Here is an 18,626-nt window from a genome sequence, read left to right as displayed (position 1 = left end):
TTACAGTTGAGGACTGTAATAAAGCAGAAATTATGCTATCTGCACCGATGATACTTTGGAGGTCAGAGGTAACAAAGAGAACACACTAAGTCTGTCTTCTACAGAACAGTCACTGTGAAATCCAGCTAAATTCAAAAGCCATTTAAGATTGAACAACAATACTGGATGTGTCTATTAGAATTTCCAAGTAAATTGACTTGTTAATGACATAATAAATCTTGTTTCCTACATTATTAAATTAAACACTGCCTATTATAAGAATATTTGCCCATCTACAAATGGGTATCTACATAATGGACATTTACACAGGGATCTACTTTTATGAATTTTGGCCCTGTTAACATATCATATAATAAAATCACAGAATTTTTAAGGTTGGAAAAGACCTCTAAGATATCAAGCCCAACTGTTAACTTATGTACATATTATAGTTACATATTTCCATTTTAAAAGCTGTAATTAAAGTGTAAATATTGTTGGCTAATGTAGTTGGCTGTCAATAAGCACTTGTTATGGAAAGTGTGACATATGTCACTTAATAAGAGAGCATAACATGCTATTCCTAATATAATTATGTAGGAATATGGAGCTCAGTTTAAGACTTATTTGTGTATCATTGTGTACAGTTAGAAATGTGTTGAAGTATAGCCTGATTTTCTGATCCTTGCAAGTCAGGGTGCGGTAGCAACATTTAATTTCACATGAATCCATCTGATTGCACAATGAAAAAATACATTTTTCTAGAGAGAATTCCACTACTCTCCTGTAGACAGAGTAAGATTTTATCCAGTTATTAATTTTAAACACTCATTATTTTTTGGAATGACACAAGGACCACCTTATGCCCCCTGGAAAGGCAAACTGTCTTTGGAAATTAAGTTTACCTTATCACTTAAGGAATGGTTTTGGTTTCTTGTGTGAATTAGAGCAGAGTGCATTTTTGTTATTTTTTAATTAAAAATGAATGTCCAGATAGAGGATACACTATCAAAATAATACACTAAATTACTCTTGGAGTCTTATTTTATTTCTAGTTGACGGAATATGTCTTTGATGTCCTTATTTACATAGATTAGCTCTTTATTCCATAATTGGTGCCTTCATTTTATTAAGTAATCGACTCTGTTAGACAAAGAAATGCGTAACTTACACAGAGTTCTGGATGTAAGAGGGGGAATAGAAGTTCCTGATGCAGCAGACAAGCACACTCACAGCTCTTACAAAGAGGAGATGTTATAAAACATGCAAATATTAGTGGCTGAGAGGAAATTCCTGACATGGGGAAGGCCAGCTAGATGTAGTCAGGGGAAGGACTGGAAGGGATGCAGTGTGACCTGTTGCAAATAATGAATTAATGTTGCAATCTAGTGTGGAGACAGCCATAAGCCTGATGTGCAACTTACTGCACTTGGCAGAAAGGCTCTTAATTCTAAATACTGTAGTTCCAAAGGAAAGTGTTTCCAATCACAAGAGAGTAAGGAATGCTTTTCTACTCCTGTAGTGTTCACTGCTCAGTCTGCATAGCAGTCTCTCAGCAAAGGCTCCTATTATTGCAACAATCTTAAATTTAAGGAAAATTAAGCAATTCTATTTTTAGCTTGTATGTGCAGTTTTATGTAATTTATAATAGAAGTGAGTGCTACTGAACACCTGAGAACATAATTCTCTACTAAAAAACCTTGGTGTTTGGTGTCAAACGAAGCACACATGCATGATTGGAGCTTTGTCAGTATTGCCAGTCACAGAATCACGGAACCATGGAAATATGTGGGTTAGAAGGGACCCCTGCAAATCTTCTAGTCCAACTCAAAACAGGTTCACCTTCAATGTCTAGGACATTGTCCAATTAATCTCTGAATATCTCCAGGGACAGTGATTCCACAGTCCCCTTGGGCACCTGTTTGTAAATCCTGTTTCCTGACACCTGACCAGAACCCTCCACATTGCAACTAAATATTTGTACTTATTACCTGCTCTGAATCTCACTCTAATCGAGTAGCTCTTATTTTAACTGAGGCTGTTTTAATAATTGTCAAGAAACTGTACCATCTTTTTTTTACCAGTTTTTGCACATTTAATGAGCTGTAGATGTAAACCCTAAATTGAGCATACGATGTATATGAAAAAACTTGCAATAATTTAATTTGCCAAATATTTATCTTACCAATGGTGTAGATCATTCTTATAATTGTGGTAAGCACTGTAGCTGTACTAGTAACTAAAAATAGTGTAGACATACTAACTCAGTCTAGCAAAGTAAGGATATTTCAAAATAGGGTTCTTAGTGTTGCTTGATTGGTATTTCCAGAGAAAAATTCTTAAGTTGGATGCCACAACTCAGGATTTTTTAATGTTGTTGCAGAAGGTGACACTCTGTGCTGCAAGAGACATGTGTGAGACAGAGAAAGAAGCAAGGAGTAAATGCTTCTGGCATCTTTTTTTTTTTTTTTTAATCCACAAGGATGGTTTTAGAAAAGTAGATTAATCAGAATTATCATAGTTACGGTATCCAGGAACAGCAGGAAAACTACTTTTTCAGGGGGCTCTGTGGATGGATCTAGCCACAGTACTGACACTGTTCCTATCAACATGTCTTCTTTTCCTGGACCCAGTTCCTAATTTACCTCTCTTGACCAATCTTCCTGGGGAAGACCCTATTGATTGTAGCAGGAATAATAATCATGCTTCAGCATTTATAAGGATTAAAATCTATAAATTCTGTTCTCTCATCATGTATTCAATAGTCAGATGGCATCAGAAGCCGTTGACCTGGAACAGAAAAGCACAAAGGAAGACAAAAGTCTGCACTCTGGGAAGGTCTTTGCTCACTGTGCCATTTTTCTTCCTTTCTCTTTTTGTGTTTCTGATGTGCCTAACATTACATGCTCTGAATGATCCTCTGGATCTGCCTTTTGCTCTACTCCAGAGTCTAGAAGAACCAGCCTCCCAGCTTAACTTAGCTGCCTACATTTAAAATACACGCTCAGCACATGTACATTCTTTGATATTAAAGATCTCTATTCGCTTTCAGTAATTGCCTGGGTGAATAGCTCTGGTATCCACAAGAAATTCTGTATGACCTACCTCAACTTAAACCTTTCTTCTGTGAGAGGATAACAAGAGGGTTTTATGGCAACCAGAAAACAGAGTATTTTATGTACATGTGTAACACCAGAAATGGTAATGTTGATTTAGAAGAAAAATATGTGAATGGTGGAGAAGAGAAAGATATGCCTACAACACTGGTTCTTCTAACACTGGATCTAATCTTTCATACACTAAATATGTATTTTAAATTGGATGTGTAGGTCTATGAATCAATGATATGAAATATCAGACTGGGAAAGCAATGAAACCTATACTTGCAGCACTGGCACACCTAATCTCAGTGCTTCTTTACCAAATTAGTCCTGCCTCATTTGATGACTGACCTGAGTATGAATTAGTACAGTCTTACTGTGCCATTTCCTAGTTCTTAAGTTCCCCCTCAACAACAGCCTTTGAACTGAAGCTTTATGCACATCGCTCCCGACACGTCTTTTCCTCATCCTGCTCACACAAGTATTTAATCAGGTGGCATACTGCTCATGGCCAAACAAATAGTTGGCACATTCATTTCCTCTGTACAGACTTTGCTGTTCAAGCAGAGAACATCTGTCCTGTTGGCCGTGCTCACTGGAGGTTATTGAAAGACCAGAGAGACAAGCATATGTTTTTTTATTCCAGGATCTGGACCACATCTTAGAATGGAAGCACACACTGTTCCCAGCAAACCATGCTTGCAGGACAGTGACTCTGATCTGTGTGTGACTTGTCCTGTGCTTGCAAACCATACCACATTTGCACCTCTGCTGTACTGACCCTGTACTGACATCTTCGGATGACCTTTTATATTATTTTGGAGAACTGCTAAATCTTCTCAAAGGAAAAAAAAAAAAAAAAATCAGTGATACACACATGAGCAAAATGTGTGCATGAAAAGGCTTGGTTAAATCTGGCTGAAACTTCAAAGTTTTGCAAAGTGTTTAATAGTTGAAAAGTGGTGTTCTCTGGAAATGAATGAAAAAAGTAGCAGCTATAATGGATAATCCACTGATTTCACTGGGAACGTTTGTATGAGTCATTATACTCTTCTATGGGTACCTTTGTACCTTAGGGTTTTGAACACTGTATATATCTAACAAAGTGTTCTGGCCTACCTCACCTATTATTCAATTTATCTTAAATTTATTTGAGAAACAGGAAAAGATCTGTACACTGTTAATCTATTTACAGTTTAAAACTTTGCTTTAAACAAGTCAGCATCTTCACTAGCACCATTGTATTTGAAACGTCCACGCCAAAGAGAAATATTCTTTAATATTTCATGTATGTTACACAGCCTGGCATGCGGTAGTTTGACAATTCACAAAAGAACTAAAAAAGAACAACTTTTTGATCACTTTAGCCTAATTAGCCCACCTTACAGCTTTCTTCATGAGGTAATCTTCAGGGGTAGAAATAGATGACCAGCATGGGAGGGAGCGGATTCTGCCCCTCTGCTCTGCCTTGGTGAGATCCCACCTGCAGGGCTGCACCCAGCCCTGGGATCCCAGCACAGGAAGGAGACAGAGCTGCTGGAGCCAGCCCAGAGGAGGCACCAAAGGGATCAGAGGGATGGAGCAGGCAGGTTGGAAGAAAGGCTGAGAGAATTGGGATTGTTCTGCCCAAAAAAGAGAAGGCTCTGGGGTGACCTGAAGGGAACCCACAGGAAAGATGGAGAGGGACTTTTGGCATGAGCGTGGAGTAACAGAACAAGTGAGAATGACTTCAAAGTGTCACAGAACAGGTTTATATTAGAAAAAATTCTTCACTGGCAGTGGTGAGGCACTGACACAGGTTTCCCAGAGAAGCTGTGTGGAAGTGTTCAAGGTCAGGCAGGATGAGCTCTGAGCAGCCTGGTCCAGTGGAAAGTGTCCCTGCTATGGACACCTTTAAAGTCCCTTCCAACGCAAACCATTCTGTGATTCTATGTATTTATGGCATATTGTGAGTACAGGAGGACACCTTTCCTGATTTGCATCAAGAGGCTTTGGAGTTGTTATCTGGCTTTGTATGAAATAGCTGTAATCATCTCAGACACTTAAAAAACCCTGACACTAACGTTTGGCAGCGGCAAAAGAGCTGTCACTGCACACAAGAATTAAGGAAGAATTAACTTGCAGACCATTTATGGGAGTCTGTGTGGGCAGCGCACATTATGCAGAGATACGGCTCGGATCCTTTACGTGAAGAAATTATTAAATGAATAAATCTCAAAATAAAGAGGAGGGGAAAGAAGAAATAGAAAGCAAGGCGAGATAAAACCTTTGGGACCCCAAAGCCGCGGCGACAAAAGGCAGCGCGGGGGGCGGCCCTGCCCGCGGCCCGACAGTAGGGGGCGCTCGGGCTTCACCGTGAGGGGACCGCCGCGGGGACGGCCCGAATGTGAACGGGAACGGGTCCCCATGGCGGGGTCTGTGTGACCCGAACGGGAACGGGTCCCCATGGCGGGGTGTGTGCGACCCGAACGGGAACGGGTCCCCATGGCGGGGTCTGTGTGACCCGAACGGGAACGGGTCCCCATGGCGGGGTGTGTGCGACCCGAACGGGAATGGGTCCCCATGGCGGGCTGTGTGCGACCCGAACGGGGAATGTGTCCCCAAGGCGGGGTGTATGTGACCCCTGAACGGGAATGTGTCCCCATGGCGGGATGTATGTGCCACCCCAGGCGTGTGTGTGACCCCTGAACGGGGCTTGAGTGACCACTGAAAGGGGTGTCCGTGACCTCTGGCGTGTGTGCGACCCTTTAACGGGGTGTCTGTGACCCTTCGTTGGGTGTCTGTGCCCCTATGGGATGTCTGCACCTTCTCAGTGGGCGTCTGTGACCCCCGGGGTGTGTGTGACCCTTTAGGTGTGTGTGTGTGTGTGACCCTTTGGGGTGTCTGTGACCCCTGGAGTGTGTGTGACCCTTTGGGGTGTCTGTGACCCCTTTGCACTGTGTATGACCCTTTGGGGTGTGTGTGACCCCTCTGCGGTGTGTGTGACCCTCTGGGGTGTGTGTGTTCCCTTAGGTGTGTCTGTGACCCCTCACAGGGTGTCTGTGTCCCCATCATGGGATGCCTCCCCTCCCATGGCGGGGTGTCCCGTCACTGGGTATCTCTGTCTGTCTCAGGGCTGTCTCAGCCCCCTCCCGGGATATATATCTGTGCCCCCTCTCGGTCTCTGCCCCGCTCCGGCACCGGGAGCCGCTTCCATCCCGCTTTCCTCCGCCTGGCTCCTTCCCTCGTGTCCCTCCCTCTTTCTGCTGTGGTGCTTCGGGGTTTGTTCCGAGCGTCTGTGGGAGAGGGGCTGTTCTCCCGGTTCCTGGGGGGCGAGGCGGCTCGTTCTCCCGTCTCCGTCCCTGCCGCCTCCGGGGACCTCCAAACTTTCCCTCTGGCGGGAGCTGCGCGACATCCGAGGGGCCCAAGGGACACCGGAGGCTCCTGGGTGTCGGCGGAGCCCGCCGGCTCTGTGGGACACGTGCGATCTTTTGTTTTGTGTTTTATTTCATTTGTCACATTCCCTTCCCTTCGCACAGCGCGGGCCAGCAGAGACATCCCCGGGGAATGTCCTTTCGAGGGTCTCACTCCCGAGCGCCTGCGTGCGCCAGAGAGGGGAAATGAATAACTAGAGAACAGTTCCATGAAATCACTTACCGAAAAATTAGCTGCCCATTAAAGAGGAAGCGGTGAGGAGCAATCATGTAAATCCTACCTACACCCAACTGTAGAGGGGAGGCAGCGATCCTGATTCCCAGCCCCGCGGCTGCCTGCTGGCATCGCCGTCCCCATCTCCCTACCCCGGGCGGAGAGAGAGGGAGAGGGACGCGTGGGTGTGGAGCGCAGTGGTTTAGTCCACACCCCGCAGCCTCCCTTCCCCAGGCAGCCGCGGGAGCCGCGCTCATTCTCCTCCCTCTCCCTGCCAGCCGGTGTGTCCGCGGCGGTGGGAGGCGGAGGCGGCGGGAGAGGAGGGGAGAGAGGAGCGGAGCGAGGAGAGGAGCGGCGGAGCGCGGGGCCGCCCGGGAGAGGCGCGGCGGCGGCAGAGCCCGGACTGCGCGCAGCCCCCGCCGCTCGGCAGCGGCAGCGGCACCGCGCCGGCTCCTGCCCTCCGACAGTTCCCGCTCCGCTGCCACTGAGGAGCGAGGTGTAGGGGACACGGCTTTATATATTTTTTTAAATTATTATTGTTATTTTTTTCTTTTTTTGAGGGGATGCTGAGAAAGCAAGCCTTTCCCCTCCCGTGTAGCACATTGCCTGGGCGTTCCTATTATGGAAGTTAAGTGAGAAACTCTGCAGCTTGAACTGATTTGGGGAGAGAAAGGGAGAGAGAAAGGGGTAGGGGGAGGGCGAGAGGAAGGCAAAATAGCCGAATCAAACCAATGGTTTTCCTGCAAAGTGCCGGGAAGTTTGGGGAGCACTTTCTAGGAATCAGGTCCTTTCTCAGAGTCTCTCCTTGTCTTCCGAAGAAAGAGCTTGCTTTTGGATTGCCATGGATCCTAAAGAGAGTCTTAGACACACTTGAATAATTCCCCTGCTTGGGCTGGATTGGTGGGAATTTAGGAAGGAGCGTGTGTGCAAAGCAGAAGCCTTCGGAGCTCACTCGCTGCTTCTCTAACCTGTATGGATCTAAAAGTGTCACATTCAAGACCTTTGCATCTCCAGCTTTTGAATTGAAGATTTCCCTTTCCACTTTAAGTAGCTGCTAGGAAACTGAAAACTTTTGGACCTACCTCTTGCTGGCTTTGGATACTTTTTTCTTTTTTTCCTTTTTTTTTTTTTTTTTTTAATTTCATTCCCTACCCCCCTTTTTTTTTTTTAATCTCTGTGGAATTGGTCTCGCAAGCGATCGGAATTGTTTTTAATATGTCAAAATGGGTCTGCTGACGCCACTCCTGCTCTTCGGATTTGCATTTTTTCAAGTCTATGGTAAGTTCGCTTATTTTAGATATGTCATTTCTGTGCAGAAATCCCCTTCATCTGAATTTGATTTGGTACAGCACATGGATGGCATTATAAGCTTTAACGTTACAGAGCCCTAAGTTTGTTCCTGGTATAAAAATGCTATTTGGGGAGGGAGGGATCGGAAGAGGGAGAATGTATGTTTCCAATAAGCAGCCCTTCCCGTCTCCTAACTTAATGGAAAAGCAGCTTATGAATGGAATATTGTCAGCTTGACGTGGCGAGCAAAGAGTAAAAAACTACCGTGATAAATCTTTTATTTGGGGGTGGGGAGCGCGAAGGGGAAAGGCGAACCAGAGCGCTGTTGTCGCTGGTGTTACTTTGCCGCCTTCTATTGTTAAACTTTCCACCGGGAGAGCCAGCTGATGAAATAAATAGGTTAGCCCTGCCTGTGCTCCAGGTGAGGCGGACTGGCGGATTTCCAGAGTCCCTCAACGCCCGGCTCGGCGCTGGAAGGGAGGGAAGGGAAGGGAGGGAGGCGGGCTGGGAGCGCGGGGCGGCGGCAGCGCGGCCCCACCGCCCCGCTCCGCTCCGCCCGCCGAGCCGAGCCGGGCAGGGCAGGGCAGGGCAGGGCAGGTGGGGCGGCAGCGCCCTCCGGCAGCGCTGCCCTCCTCCCGAGCTGCCCCCAGGGAGGCTGTGCGTGAGGCTTGGCCACGTCTGGGGAGAGGGTGGGCTTCCTTGTGAACACCGCCCCCGCTCCCCCCTTTGGGTGTGCTCCGCTACGCTTCTTGCGGTTTCGAGTTTAAGTACTAGATGGGGAGCTGTAAATGATCGTCTTGGGGAAGGACGGTGTAGCAGGGCGAGAACTGGAGTAAAGCAAGGGTAACGCGCCTTTCCGAGTAGGGTGGGCGCTGTGCTGCTGCTGCAGGCCGTGGATGCGCTGGAGCAGCTCGAGCACACGGCCAGGAGCGAGCATCCCGCTTACACAGGGGCTGGTGACCCCTGATGCTCGCCCAGCCTGGGGGATTTGCAGCGCTAAACACTTCTTTGGGCTTCAATTCAGTGCCTGGCACCCTGGATGGTTTTGCCTGTGTGTCAGAGCAAACTTTGTTCCCAGAAGCTGTTCGCAGCGTTTGCTGTATCAGTCCCGAGGCGAGGGCTCAGGGTTTATTGTTTGCAGTCGCAGGCTGCTTTGGGTGTTTCTCCACCACCCCCTAGCAAGAAAGGAGGCAAAGTAGAAGAGGGACAGATTCAAGTGCAGTTTTACCTTGAGTGCTCTGACATGCTCTCAGGTTTGGTCAGTCAGTAAGAAAATTTCTACATAATGTATGCACGTGCTGAACCAAACAGAAGTTTTCACTGTAAAATGATTTAATAGAACACTTACATCTGTCAGTACCATCATAGTTTTGAAGGGATTTTGTTTTGTGTTTTGCTCTATTTTTCTTGGTGTAACAAAAGATCCTTAACTTTAAGACCACTGATTTGGAGGTATCTTTGTGTACAAACTGCAAACATCAGGTTATAGAAATGTAATTATTAGTAAGTGTTTAAAATTGTATGTAGCTAGAAGGAATACAATTAAAGTGCTCAGTGGAAGTGACAGAGTGAATCAGAGGAGCTTGGTGTTACAGAATGTAATTAAAGTACCAGTCTGTTTGGAGATATATGAAACAAATGCAATTAACCAGCTTGCTGGAATGACAGGAGCACGACATAATTTATTCGAGTTTTGTCATGGGGAACACATGTAGAACGTTTGTTCTGGTTAAGCCTTATGAGGGTGGGGCGGTGCAGGTAATTTAGAGCTGGACTATGAGAAAAAATGGCCAAGAAGCTCCCGGTATATGATCCTCCCATTCTGTGGGAAGGTATTGCAGAGACTGTCAAGTTTGCCTGCATTAACAACTCTGAAATAAATAAATAAAGAGCTTTGTGGATAGCACATCATGACCAAGTAGATATAAGCTGTTATTGTCGAAATGACTAACAAGTAGCTTTGAAGAAATACTGGCAGGCAAGCTTGGCACACAGTGCTTTTGTCTCTTTAGAAGCATAGTAATTACGATCACATCTTAGGCTGACATATACCACTAGTTGCTTTGAAAAGATCTCTATCAACATCAGCACCATTTGTGATGCTTTAGTTTAGGAATAAAAGGCAAAACCCAACAGAGTTCTTGTTTAATAGGTCCTTGGTTTGTTTTCTATGTTTGAAAGTTACCTCTTAGTGCATTTCTGGGTTTGAGGGGGTTTTGTTGTTAGGCTTGGCTGGGTGTTTTTGTTTTTTCTCTTGGCAAGAGGTCCAGACATAGACACAAGCATTTGAGGCATCTTAACCATCCTTTTCTCTCTGAGTTTAGTTTTATTTAGTGATTGAAAAGTGGTATAGATGAAAATGATAATCTTTTTCTTCTGAAGTTATTTTTGCTGTCTATGGTTTTAAGACACCTGAAAATTACACAGCTCAATGAAAGTGGAAGAAAATGTGTACTACATACACATATGTAGATTTTAGGGGTTTTATTACTGTGCTTTTGATTTTCCTGTAACCCTGCCCCTATTCTTGCACTCTGATGAGTGAATTACTCCCAATTCTTTTTTTTTATTTTTTATTTTTATTTTTTTTTTTAGCTATCAGTCTTGGTTATTGTTCTTGACAAAGCAAACAAAGAAAAAATCAAACACAAAAAAATCCCAAATACCAAAACACACAGAACTCCCCCAAACAAACAACAAAACACCCCACTAAACAGAGTCTGCACCATAAAGTAAACCACTAGCTACTGGAGTTAGAAGAGCTGATTACATGTGGATTTTTAATAGTGTTCAATTGATTGTTCTTTCATTGTTCTGTGTTTTGTTACTCTTCTTCCCTAATTAATGAAGTTTAAAAGAACAAATATTAACAGAAAAGGTAACAACTGATGTGAACACAGGTACTGGTGGACCAGACCCTGGTCTGGTAGGACTCATCAGTACTTTGAAAATTACAACCTTTTGTGTCAGGGCTGGCTTTTAGTCCCTTGAAAACTGCAAATGTGATACTCTTGAATGGGAGAAGGTGTTAATGATATATGAGAATAATTCTGTAAAATTTTATCACCATATTAATATATTTCAAAAGCACTTCTTAATGAAAAGTGTGCATCTGAAATGGTGTGGTGACTGAAGCATTCTGTATTTATTTTCCTTTTTATTTATTTTTTTTTTATTTATTTTATTTCTTCATGCCAATGAGCTACACATCTAGCCTTGTGCAGGTCCCTGTTGCCTGTTGGAGAACATGGCTTACATATAAAGCTGGAGTGTGTTCTTCCAGTGAATATTTGAGCTGACAGGGTCCTGATCTCTCATGTGAGTTTCGCTGTTGATGGATAACCTTTGCTTCTGTGGAATGTGTGCATTTTAATGCCTTAAGAGTAAAATTCTGGAGAGTTTGCACTTTTGTTTCTTTTACCTTGTTCTTCTACAGGACCCAATTCTGCAGAGCATTTAAGAGCTTCCATCTCTTAGCCAGAGTCTTGCTGAAGTTAAGAATTTAAACACTTGTTCCAAGTTAATCATAGGCTTCAAAACTTTGCTGAGTAAGGATGAATTTATGCCTATGATGATAGATTTTGCTGTATTAGTCTTAAAATTTTGCTTTCTTTACTTCCTGTCTCGTAAGTTGCTATCACAACAATATTTCTTTAAGTGCAGAAGATAAGCAATTGAGGGAAGCCTGTCATTGTACTTCCAGAGATGGATTTGCTTGAAAAGTAATATGATAGTCCATGTGTCTTTACTAATCTGGAGCTCTGCAAAAGGTCTGATACTCCACAAATCTTTGTGAAAAGTTGAAATTAGGGGGTTTTAAGCCTTTATGTGAGTTGCACTCTACAATAATCCTTCCATTAGGAACTGTCTGGAATGATGAGATTGATGTTGCTCAAGTAAATTGAGTTTTAGCAATGCTGGCTAAAGATAGGCAACCTTAAAAGTAGACAAAAGAATTAAAATACATTTTTAACGATGCATATAAAAGTATCAAGGAGAGGTGCCAAAAAGTGTGATGAGAGGAAAAGGAGGCTTTGGCTCATCTGACCAGTCATCTCCATTTGCAGGGGTCATTTTTTCATAGCAATGCTGTGTGGGCTCATAGCCCTGAATTCGAAACGTGCTCTGTCCGCTGCTGAACCATTTAGTGGAAATTACTGAAGAGTATGCAATGGCTTTTTAGCCATTTGTTACCCTTGAATTGCTATTCAAATATTGATCTGGGCTAAATAGATTGCTAACAGGTTCTGTGCATTCTGTCTCAGCCACCTAAGAGGACGCTGCTGTCAGGTTTTATCTGTTATCTCAGCTGGCATGGCAGAGCTTGCTCTTCCCGTGGCTGCCATCTGGCTCACACCTCTCACACCAACCTTGGGGAGGATACTTAGCGATCATATTGATGCTGGTGCTTGCCAAGACGCTCCCTTACTGGTTTACTTTTCTACGTTTCAATAAAAATCTATTTCGCAGAAAGAAGGCAGAAGAAAGTGTTTGCGCTTGCCAAATAAATAAATAAATAAATGTGTTGGCTTTTTGGTTTTGACTGAATGGACATTCCTTACATGTAACTGCTGAATTTTTATGGCACCCTTCTTTTGTTATAAGAGTTTTCTTGCAGTTATACGTGTCTTGTATGTTCAAAAATACTTGTTTTGTTACGTGGATGGGTACAGGATCTGATCCCAAATCACTACTTCAGAGAGAATGTTGAGAATACCTTTTATGCAGGATAGTTGTGTGGACTGTTAGGTATAAGATCTTTGAATGCAAAATATTTGTATGGAAATAAAGATTTGCAGATGTATATTTTGGTCTCACCATCTTTACTCGCACACCTGACTTCTGCTATGAATTGTGGATAACAGTTGAAGTTTTAAGTTCAGAAATAAGATTGAATTTAAGTGTTGTCCTCACCTCGAACCTTTTCCTTAATAAAATAACTGCTAATCACCCATGGTTATTAACTTTTGTTGTTGTAGTGGATAATTAAATAAGGCCCATTAATTTACATCCTGATTCTGCACCACTGGACTCCACATGAGTTTTGCTGTTGAGTTCACAAAACACCGAGAAAGCAAGTGATGTTATCTTGGCTTACTGTCATTGTAATCTTGCCACAAGATAAAGTTGGCTTCTTGTTACGTGCAACACTGCAACTACTGCAAAAATACTGGAGAGTAGAAGTGCATATTGATGCCTCAGTTCTGCTCACTCCTTTCTACAGTGCTGTCTTTACTAGAGCAGAGTTTCCCTTAGTAACAAAAAAGCTGATTATTGCGCTGTGTATGTATGTAAAGATATGTGTTCTTTTTTCAAGCCAAAAGTTCTTGGAGTAAAAAATGGCTTTTTAATTCCGCCTCTGCAGCTTATCTTGGCAGTGCTGCCATGGAAGAGATCCAAGATGTTCTCTTAATTTTATTAAAATAATAGCCTTCATCAATAAATACTCAAGCAGCAATGGGCAAACTAACCAGTAGTCCCCAGGTAATAACCTGCAGATACTTATATTGAGTCGCTGTGCTCTGATGGCTGTGGCTTACTGAGATTCATCTTTGGCTTCTGGACAAATGTGAAGTGAGGATATTCATCTAAACGTTGTTCTGGCAGAAGTATCTTTTTTATGTGCATTGAACTTCAAGCTCTTTACCACTCTCCTCTAGTAATTTTCAGGTTTTTTTCTTAGAATTTTTTTTTTTTGTAAACTAACTAAATAATAGTTATTATCTACAGATCCCTGAGTTAATACATCTGTTTAATTGGCCTGTGAGAGAACTTTCTGCTAAGGTACTAGATAGGTTGGCAAACATCATTCCTTGTTGCTTGTTTGTATTGCTGTTTCTATCAGAACCGTCGTGTCTCTGGCAAGCTGATAACTGAAGGTCACCCTTATCTAGTGATTCCAGTGTGTATTTTGTAACCCATCGAGACTGTGTGTGTGCAGGTGCTCTTGCAGGCTTCCACTGCTGTTATTTGTCGTGGTTGTGGGGAGACTCCTTCAGTTCTACCTCCCTGAGTGATGACTGGAGAAATACAGAATGTCTTTGGATTCATTCCTCATCATTTCCAGTTGTTCAATGCACAGGACATTATTCCAAGCTTGGTTTTGAGCATCCTAAACAATATGTGTTATTTGCTTGCAGAATTACCCTTGTCAGTGTGTCTTCATTGTACTGCTTTGGTTCCAGCAGAATTCTTCAGTCTGATGACAGTGAAGGACCTGCCATTGTGCTACTTCATACTTTGTTATATCTTGCTTTTACTTTCTCTAATCATTTTTCCTCAGATTAGTTCGGAGAACAGTTTATTTGGTCTGATATATGGAAACGAACTGGTGGGACGAGTGGGGATGCCAGGAGCTAAGTACAGTCTCACTCATTAGAGACTACCTAGATGGTTGTGCCACGCTGTCTGTTGCACCATATGGTCTTTTCGTTTGTATTTAGGCATTGCCTCTATAGCTTCAGTGTGTGTGCCAAGGAAAGAAGAGCATCTCTGTGATGTGCCTGTCATAAATGCAGATTGGACAAATAAGTAAGGAATTAACGGCCAGCAGCAAGTTGTAAAACACAGCGAGCTGTGGATCACTCATGTTAATCACTTGCCATTGATTACAAGAGAAACTGAGTGGAAAGAATTTAACCTTTTGAAACCAAAATGTCAGGTAACTAACATCAGTCAACTTGTCCCTCATTCATAGTGAATGGAGGGACAGTTCATGCCAGGGTACCAGAGGTACTTTTTTTACTGCTGTGAAAATGTCAAGAGTTAAAAACCAGTTGTGAAAAGCATTCAGTGCTGGAGGAGCCGTGTAATCATGGATTCTCAAGCAGTCTTCAAGGTCCGTATGTCCTGTAGCCCAGATGCCTTCTTCCTGGCAAATGGAATGGCCAGTTTTAACAGTTTGCTTTTATCCTGAAGAAACAGGATAATTTCTTTCAGTATTACTAAAAATTCAAATGGCATACCGAAGCTGTTGGACCAAGCTAGTTGGAAAAGTATGTTTTCTTCACGTGGGTTGTCTTTCCTTGGAGAACTTGATCTCTTTGGGGTTGTCACTCCATGGTAGAAGCTTGCAGGAAAAAGATCTGTGTGTGCATCCTCCTTCTCACTTTCCAGAGTATATTGTGTCACTTTTGATACCCTGGAGATGCTTATTGTTGCTGTGCATACAGTAGCATTACCCCTCTCTGACAGTTTTCTGGAGAGAAAAATTACACTGTAAGCTGGGAGAAAGAGTGGAATAGTAGCCTGATTCCAGGTCCATGGCTTGATGGAGAGAGATACCCAGCAGAGGAGCTGAGTTAGATAGTGTAGGGACTGAACAGAGCAGCAAAGCACCTCTGTCATGCTTATTACTAGGAGAGTGCTGGTCCCTGAACGCTTCAGGGTTGTTTCATACTCAGCATGTTTAGACTTTTGTCATTGCTATGTCATTTTTGTATCACTTACCCATGAAGTGAATAAGTTTTTTGTTAAATTGTTTTAGTCCAGTTTTGTTTGGAGTGGCTCAAGAAAACCCTAATTTGTAGTTTGATGCAGTGTGCCAAGGTCTGAGCTGGCTTTAACCTGATGCTGCAGAAGTGCTGTGATAAATTGACTGGGACTTTCTGTATATATCTTTTTTATGATATGTAAGAAGAATTCAGTGGACTAACTAAAATCGTTGGTTTATGTCAAGGCAACTGCTATTAAACAAAGGACTTTCACTGGAAAAAAATTAACTGTCAGAAATACTGCAGGCTGCATTTTATCCTTGATCTGTGCATCTGTTCTGTCACCAAACTGGACTTTAGATTATAATGCTTTATTTTAAGCTAGTCAGTGGGACTTGGCTATTCAGATGTGTGTCTGAATTACAAAATTCTATCTTTGTTGTATTTTTCCTTCTGCTTGAACTTGTTTCATCTTCTTAAACTGTGCAGTATGGTCTTTACCAAATGAGATCAGACGATGTGCTCAGTAACAGGTAAATCCTATCTATGGGGTAAAATCTCAGCATTTAGATTAGGAGGATCCAATGATGAACTTGTCTTTTAGCACTGTTGTGTTTAAATCTAAGAATAGTTTTCTCTGTGTATAGATCTAGATTAAAAAAACACAAAACAACAGTGTGGAGAGATGATTAGAAGTGTGTATAGACATAAGTATAGAAAATAACTTTAGAAACTGTAAGGGATAGAATTTCTGTCCCTTAGAAGTCTAAACAGTAGCAGGAACCATTAAAGCACTGAATTAAAGGAAAATGAAATGTGACAAGTAGTCATATATTTAATTAAATATGAATCAGTGTAAACCAGAACTGCTTATTATTGTTATTATTTACTGACTCTTCTTTGACAAGTGCTCAGTTCAGAATGAAATGCAAAAGAACATATGTCTGTCTTTGTATGACCCCAAATATCTCTGTTCCCCCTTTCAGCAGACAACATGCCTTTTTCCCCCCTAAGTGATTTTTGGTTGCTAGGAGAAGTGCAATGGTCTGCCCTGCTCTTATCCAGCAGTAAAACTAAAAAGTGTATTGAGGTAAAGAGAGGGGCAAAGCACAGTGTGGGCCATGAATCACAACTTGTCTCCAATATGTCCACTTTGTTCCCACTTTTTCTTTGGAAACTTTTGTTTTTACTAATGGTGTTTCTTTCCAGCTGATCTCTCAAAACCATTCAGAAAGCTGAAAAAAAAAAAAAGGAAAAAAAATTGTGCTGTTAAGAGTCCACTCAGAGGAACAAAAAAAGGAGGGTTAGACTTTCAGACTTATTCATGGGGCCACAGTGGTAGCAATGCACAACTCAATGAATGGCTTCAGTCAGCTGCTGTTAAACCTGGGTGATTGATACCTTCTGGTTTGTACTAGAGCTAGAAAAGCGTGCAAAAAGTCTTCATAGTGTTCCTGCCAGTTTTAATGCTAGATGTTGAAGTTGTTTACAAACTATTTCAAATAGCAGACTATTCAGTGTTCTTGAAGCATTCAAGTAGCAATGCTGCATGGAGTGTGTTAAAATCAGAAAGGACTGTTAATAAGTGTGGTACTCTTGTTGTAGTTTGTGAAACCCTTTATTCACTTTTTAAATCATGATTTTTCAAATAATTATGTGCTGTGGCAAGAATCACTTCACCATGACCTCCTACAGTGATCTAAAGGCCTTATCCAAATGTCATTGGGTACTTTTAAACCTTGTCTGTTAGAAATGGTTGTATATGATGATATAACAGGTATAAATTATTTGGCAATATTGTCTGTATTAACAGACTATAAAAATAATGAGACTTACGGCAGATTTCACTTGAAATTGATTACAGGATGAATGCATAGACAATATATTCTTTCCTCAAGTGCTTAATGAAACTTAGCCTGGAGAGCAGTCTTAAAGCAAAAATTACATCTCTCAAGAAAGATTGCTGAAGAGGTTGTGTGAGTCCTGTTCATGAGGAAACTGAACATGTGGGTGCAGAGATCTGTGATTTGGGCTGGCTGCCTGTGGCCAGAACAGGCTTCTGTATCATTCCTTACCAGGAGTAAGTGGTGAGTGGCCAAGGGTCTCATTACCAATTTAAAATGCTTTGTTGACTCAATTTAGTGACATGCAGATAATAGAGAAGTTAGGGGATGATGTACTTGGAAAAACAGTGCAGCAACTTGTAACGATTTGTTATTCCCATAGGGACAAAATAGGTTTCACCCATATTTTCAAGGCTATTGGGTGACCTGGCACTACTGGATTGAGTCCCAGGGTAATTGAATGGAATTTGTCTGTTTAGGTCAGGGCTGAATTTGCCCCTAGGGAAAAATAAAGATGGAAGAGTTGTAAGTTAAATTACAGGGAACTGACTCTATCTTACAGGCTGCTAATGGGGGTGGGAGTGTGTGTGGTTCTTTTGTGCATGGTGGGTTGTTTTTAGTTTTCTTCCTGATCCACACAGACTCTAGGAGCAGTTTAAGTGCCAGCTGAGTTTTCAGTTACTTCCATGAAAGCTGCAAGTGCTGAAACCAAGAATTTTCCCTCCATAAATCACAGCAGATGTTGCCTCAGTCATTCTTCAGTGCTACCCCCCAAAGCACTGTTGTCTTTCTTCCTGCTGAGACCTGCGTGGGGAAGCAGACACAGGTTTGTCGCTGCACGTGGATGTTGGTTAATGAATTTGGATTAGCTATTAATATGTTAATATAAAGGATGTGCCCAGTACCACTTAGGAACTCCATGGCAGAAGGAATGGTGAGATTTCCTCTCTAAGAATACAGCTGATGGTGGGAGAGGTGTGCAGTTGATTATAGATGAGGAAGAAGGGCGACTTGAACTGTTTCTGCTGCTGCTGCATGTGTTAGTCTGACATCCAAAACAAGGCAACTTTTGAGGTCCAGCAGGATCAGAATGGAAGAATTGCAGATGATTAAATATGCCTTCTAGTAATAACTTTCCTCCCTGTTACTTGACAGTCCTGCCACGCTGAATCGTGAAGGAGAAAAGAGGTAGAGGGAGATTCAGCACTGCTGGTTTGGGACAGGGGCTGTGGGGGGAGCAGGCACTGCTGCAGTGAAGCATTGAGCAATGCCTGTCCTTCCTTGTCCTTCCCCTCAGTCCTAAGGTGTGTGCCTCTGGGACTCTAAACATGCTAGGGAAGGAGTCAGGAAGG

At 42.7% G+C, this 18,626-nt stretch overlaps 1 protein-coding gene across 13 annotated transcripts in view; it reads left to right on the top strand.

Moving 5' to 3' along the window:
- ROBO2 (roundabout guidance receptor 2) overlaps window positions 1-18,626 on the top strand; it is an 847,836-nt gene that overhangs the window by 412,419 nt on the left and 416,791 nt on the right. The window contains exon 1 of one of the 13 annotated variants that reach the window (XM_033051270.2): window positions 7,153-7,985. The exons of the other annotated variants lie outside the window; for them this stretch is intronic. Within the exon in view, the coding sequence (XP_032907161.1) occupies window positions 7,931-7,985 (55 nt within the window). The 5' untranslated portion in view covers window positions 7,153-7,930. Of the gene's footprint in view, window positions 1-7,152; window positions 7,986-18,626 lie in introns of those variants that run through there. 13 annotated transcript variants of the gene reach the window in all.

The sequence above is a fragment of the Catharus ustulatus genome, chromosome 2, assembly GCF_009819885.2.
Source record: "Catharus ustulatus isolate bCatUst1 chromosome 2, bCatUst1.pri.v2, whole genome shotgun sequence".
NCBI lineage: Eukaryota > Metazoa > Chordata > Aves > Passeriformes > Turdidae > Catharus > Catharus ustulatus.
The sequence above is the reverse complement of the archived record's forward strand: the minus strand, read 5'-3'. Positions and strand labels throughout refer to the sequence as shown.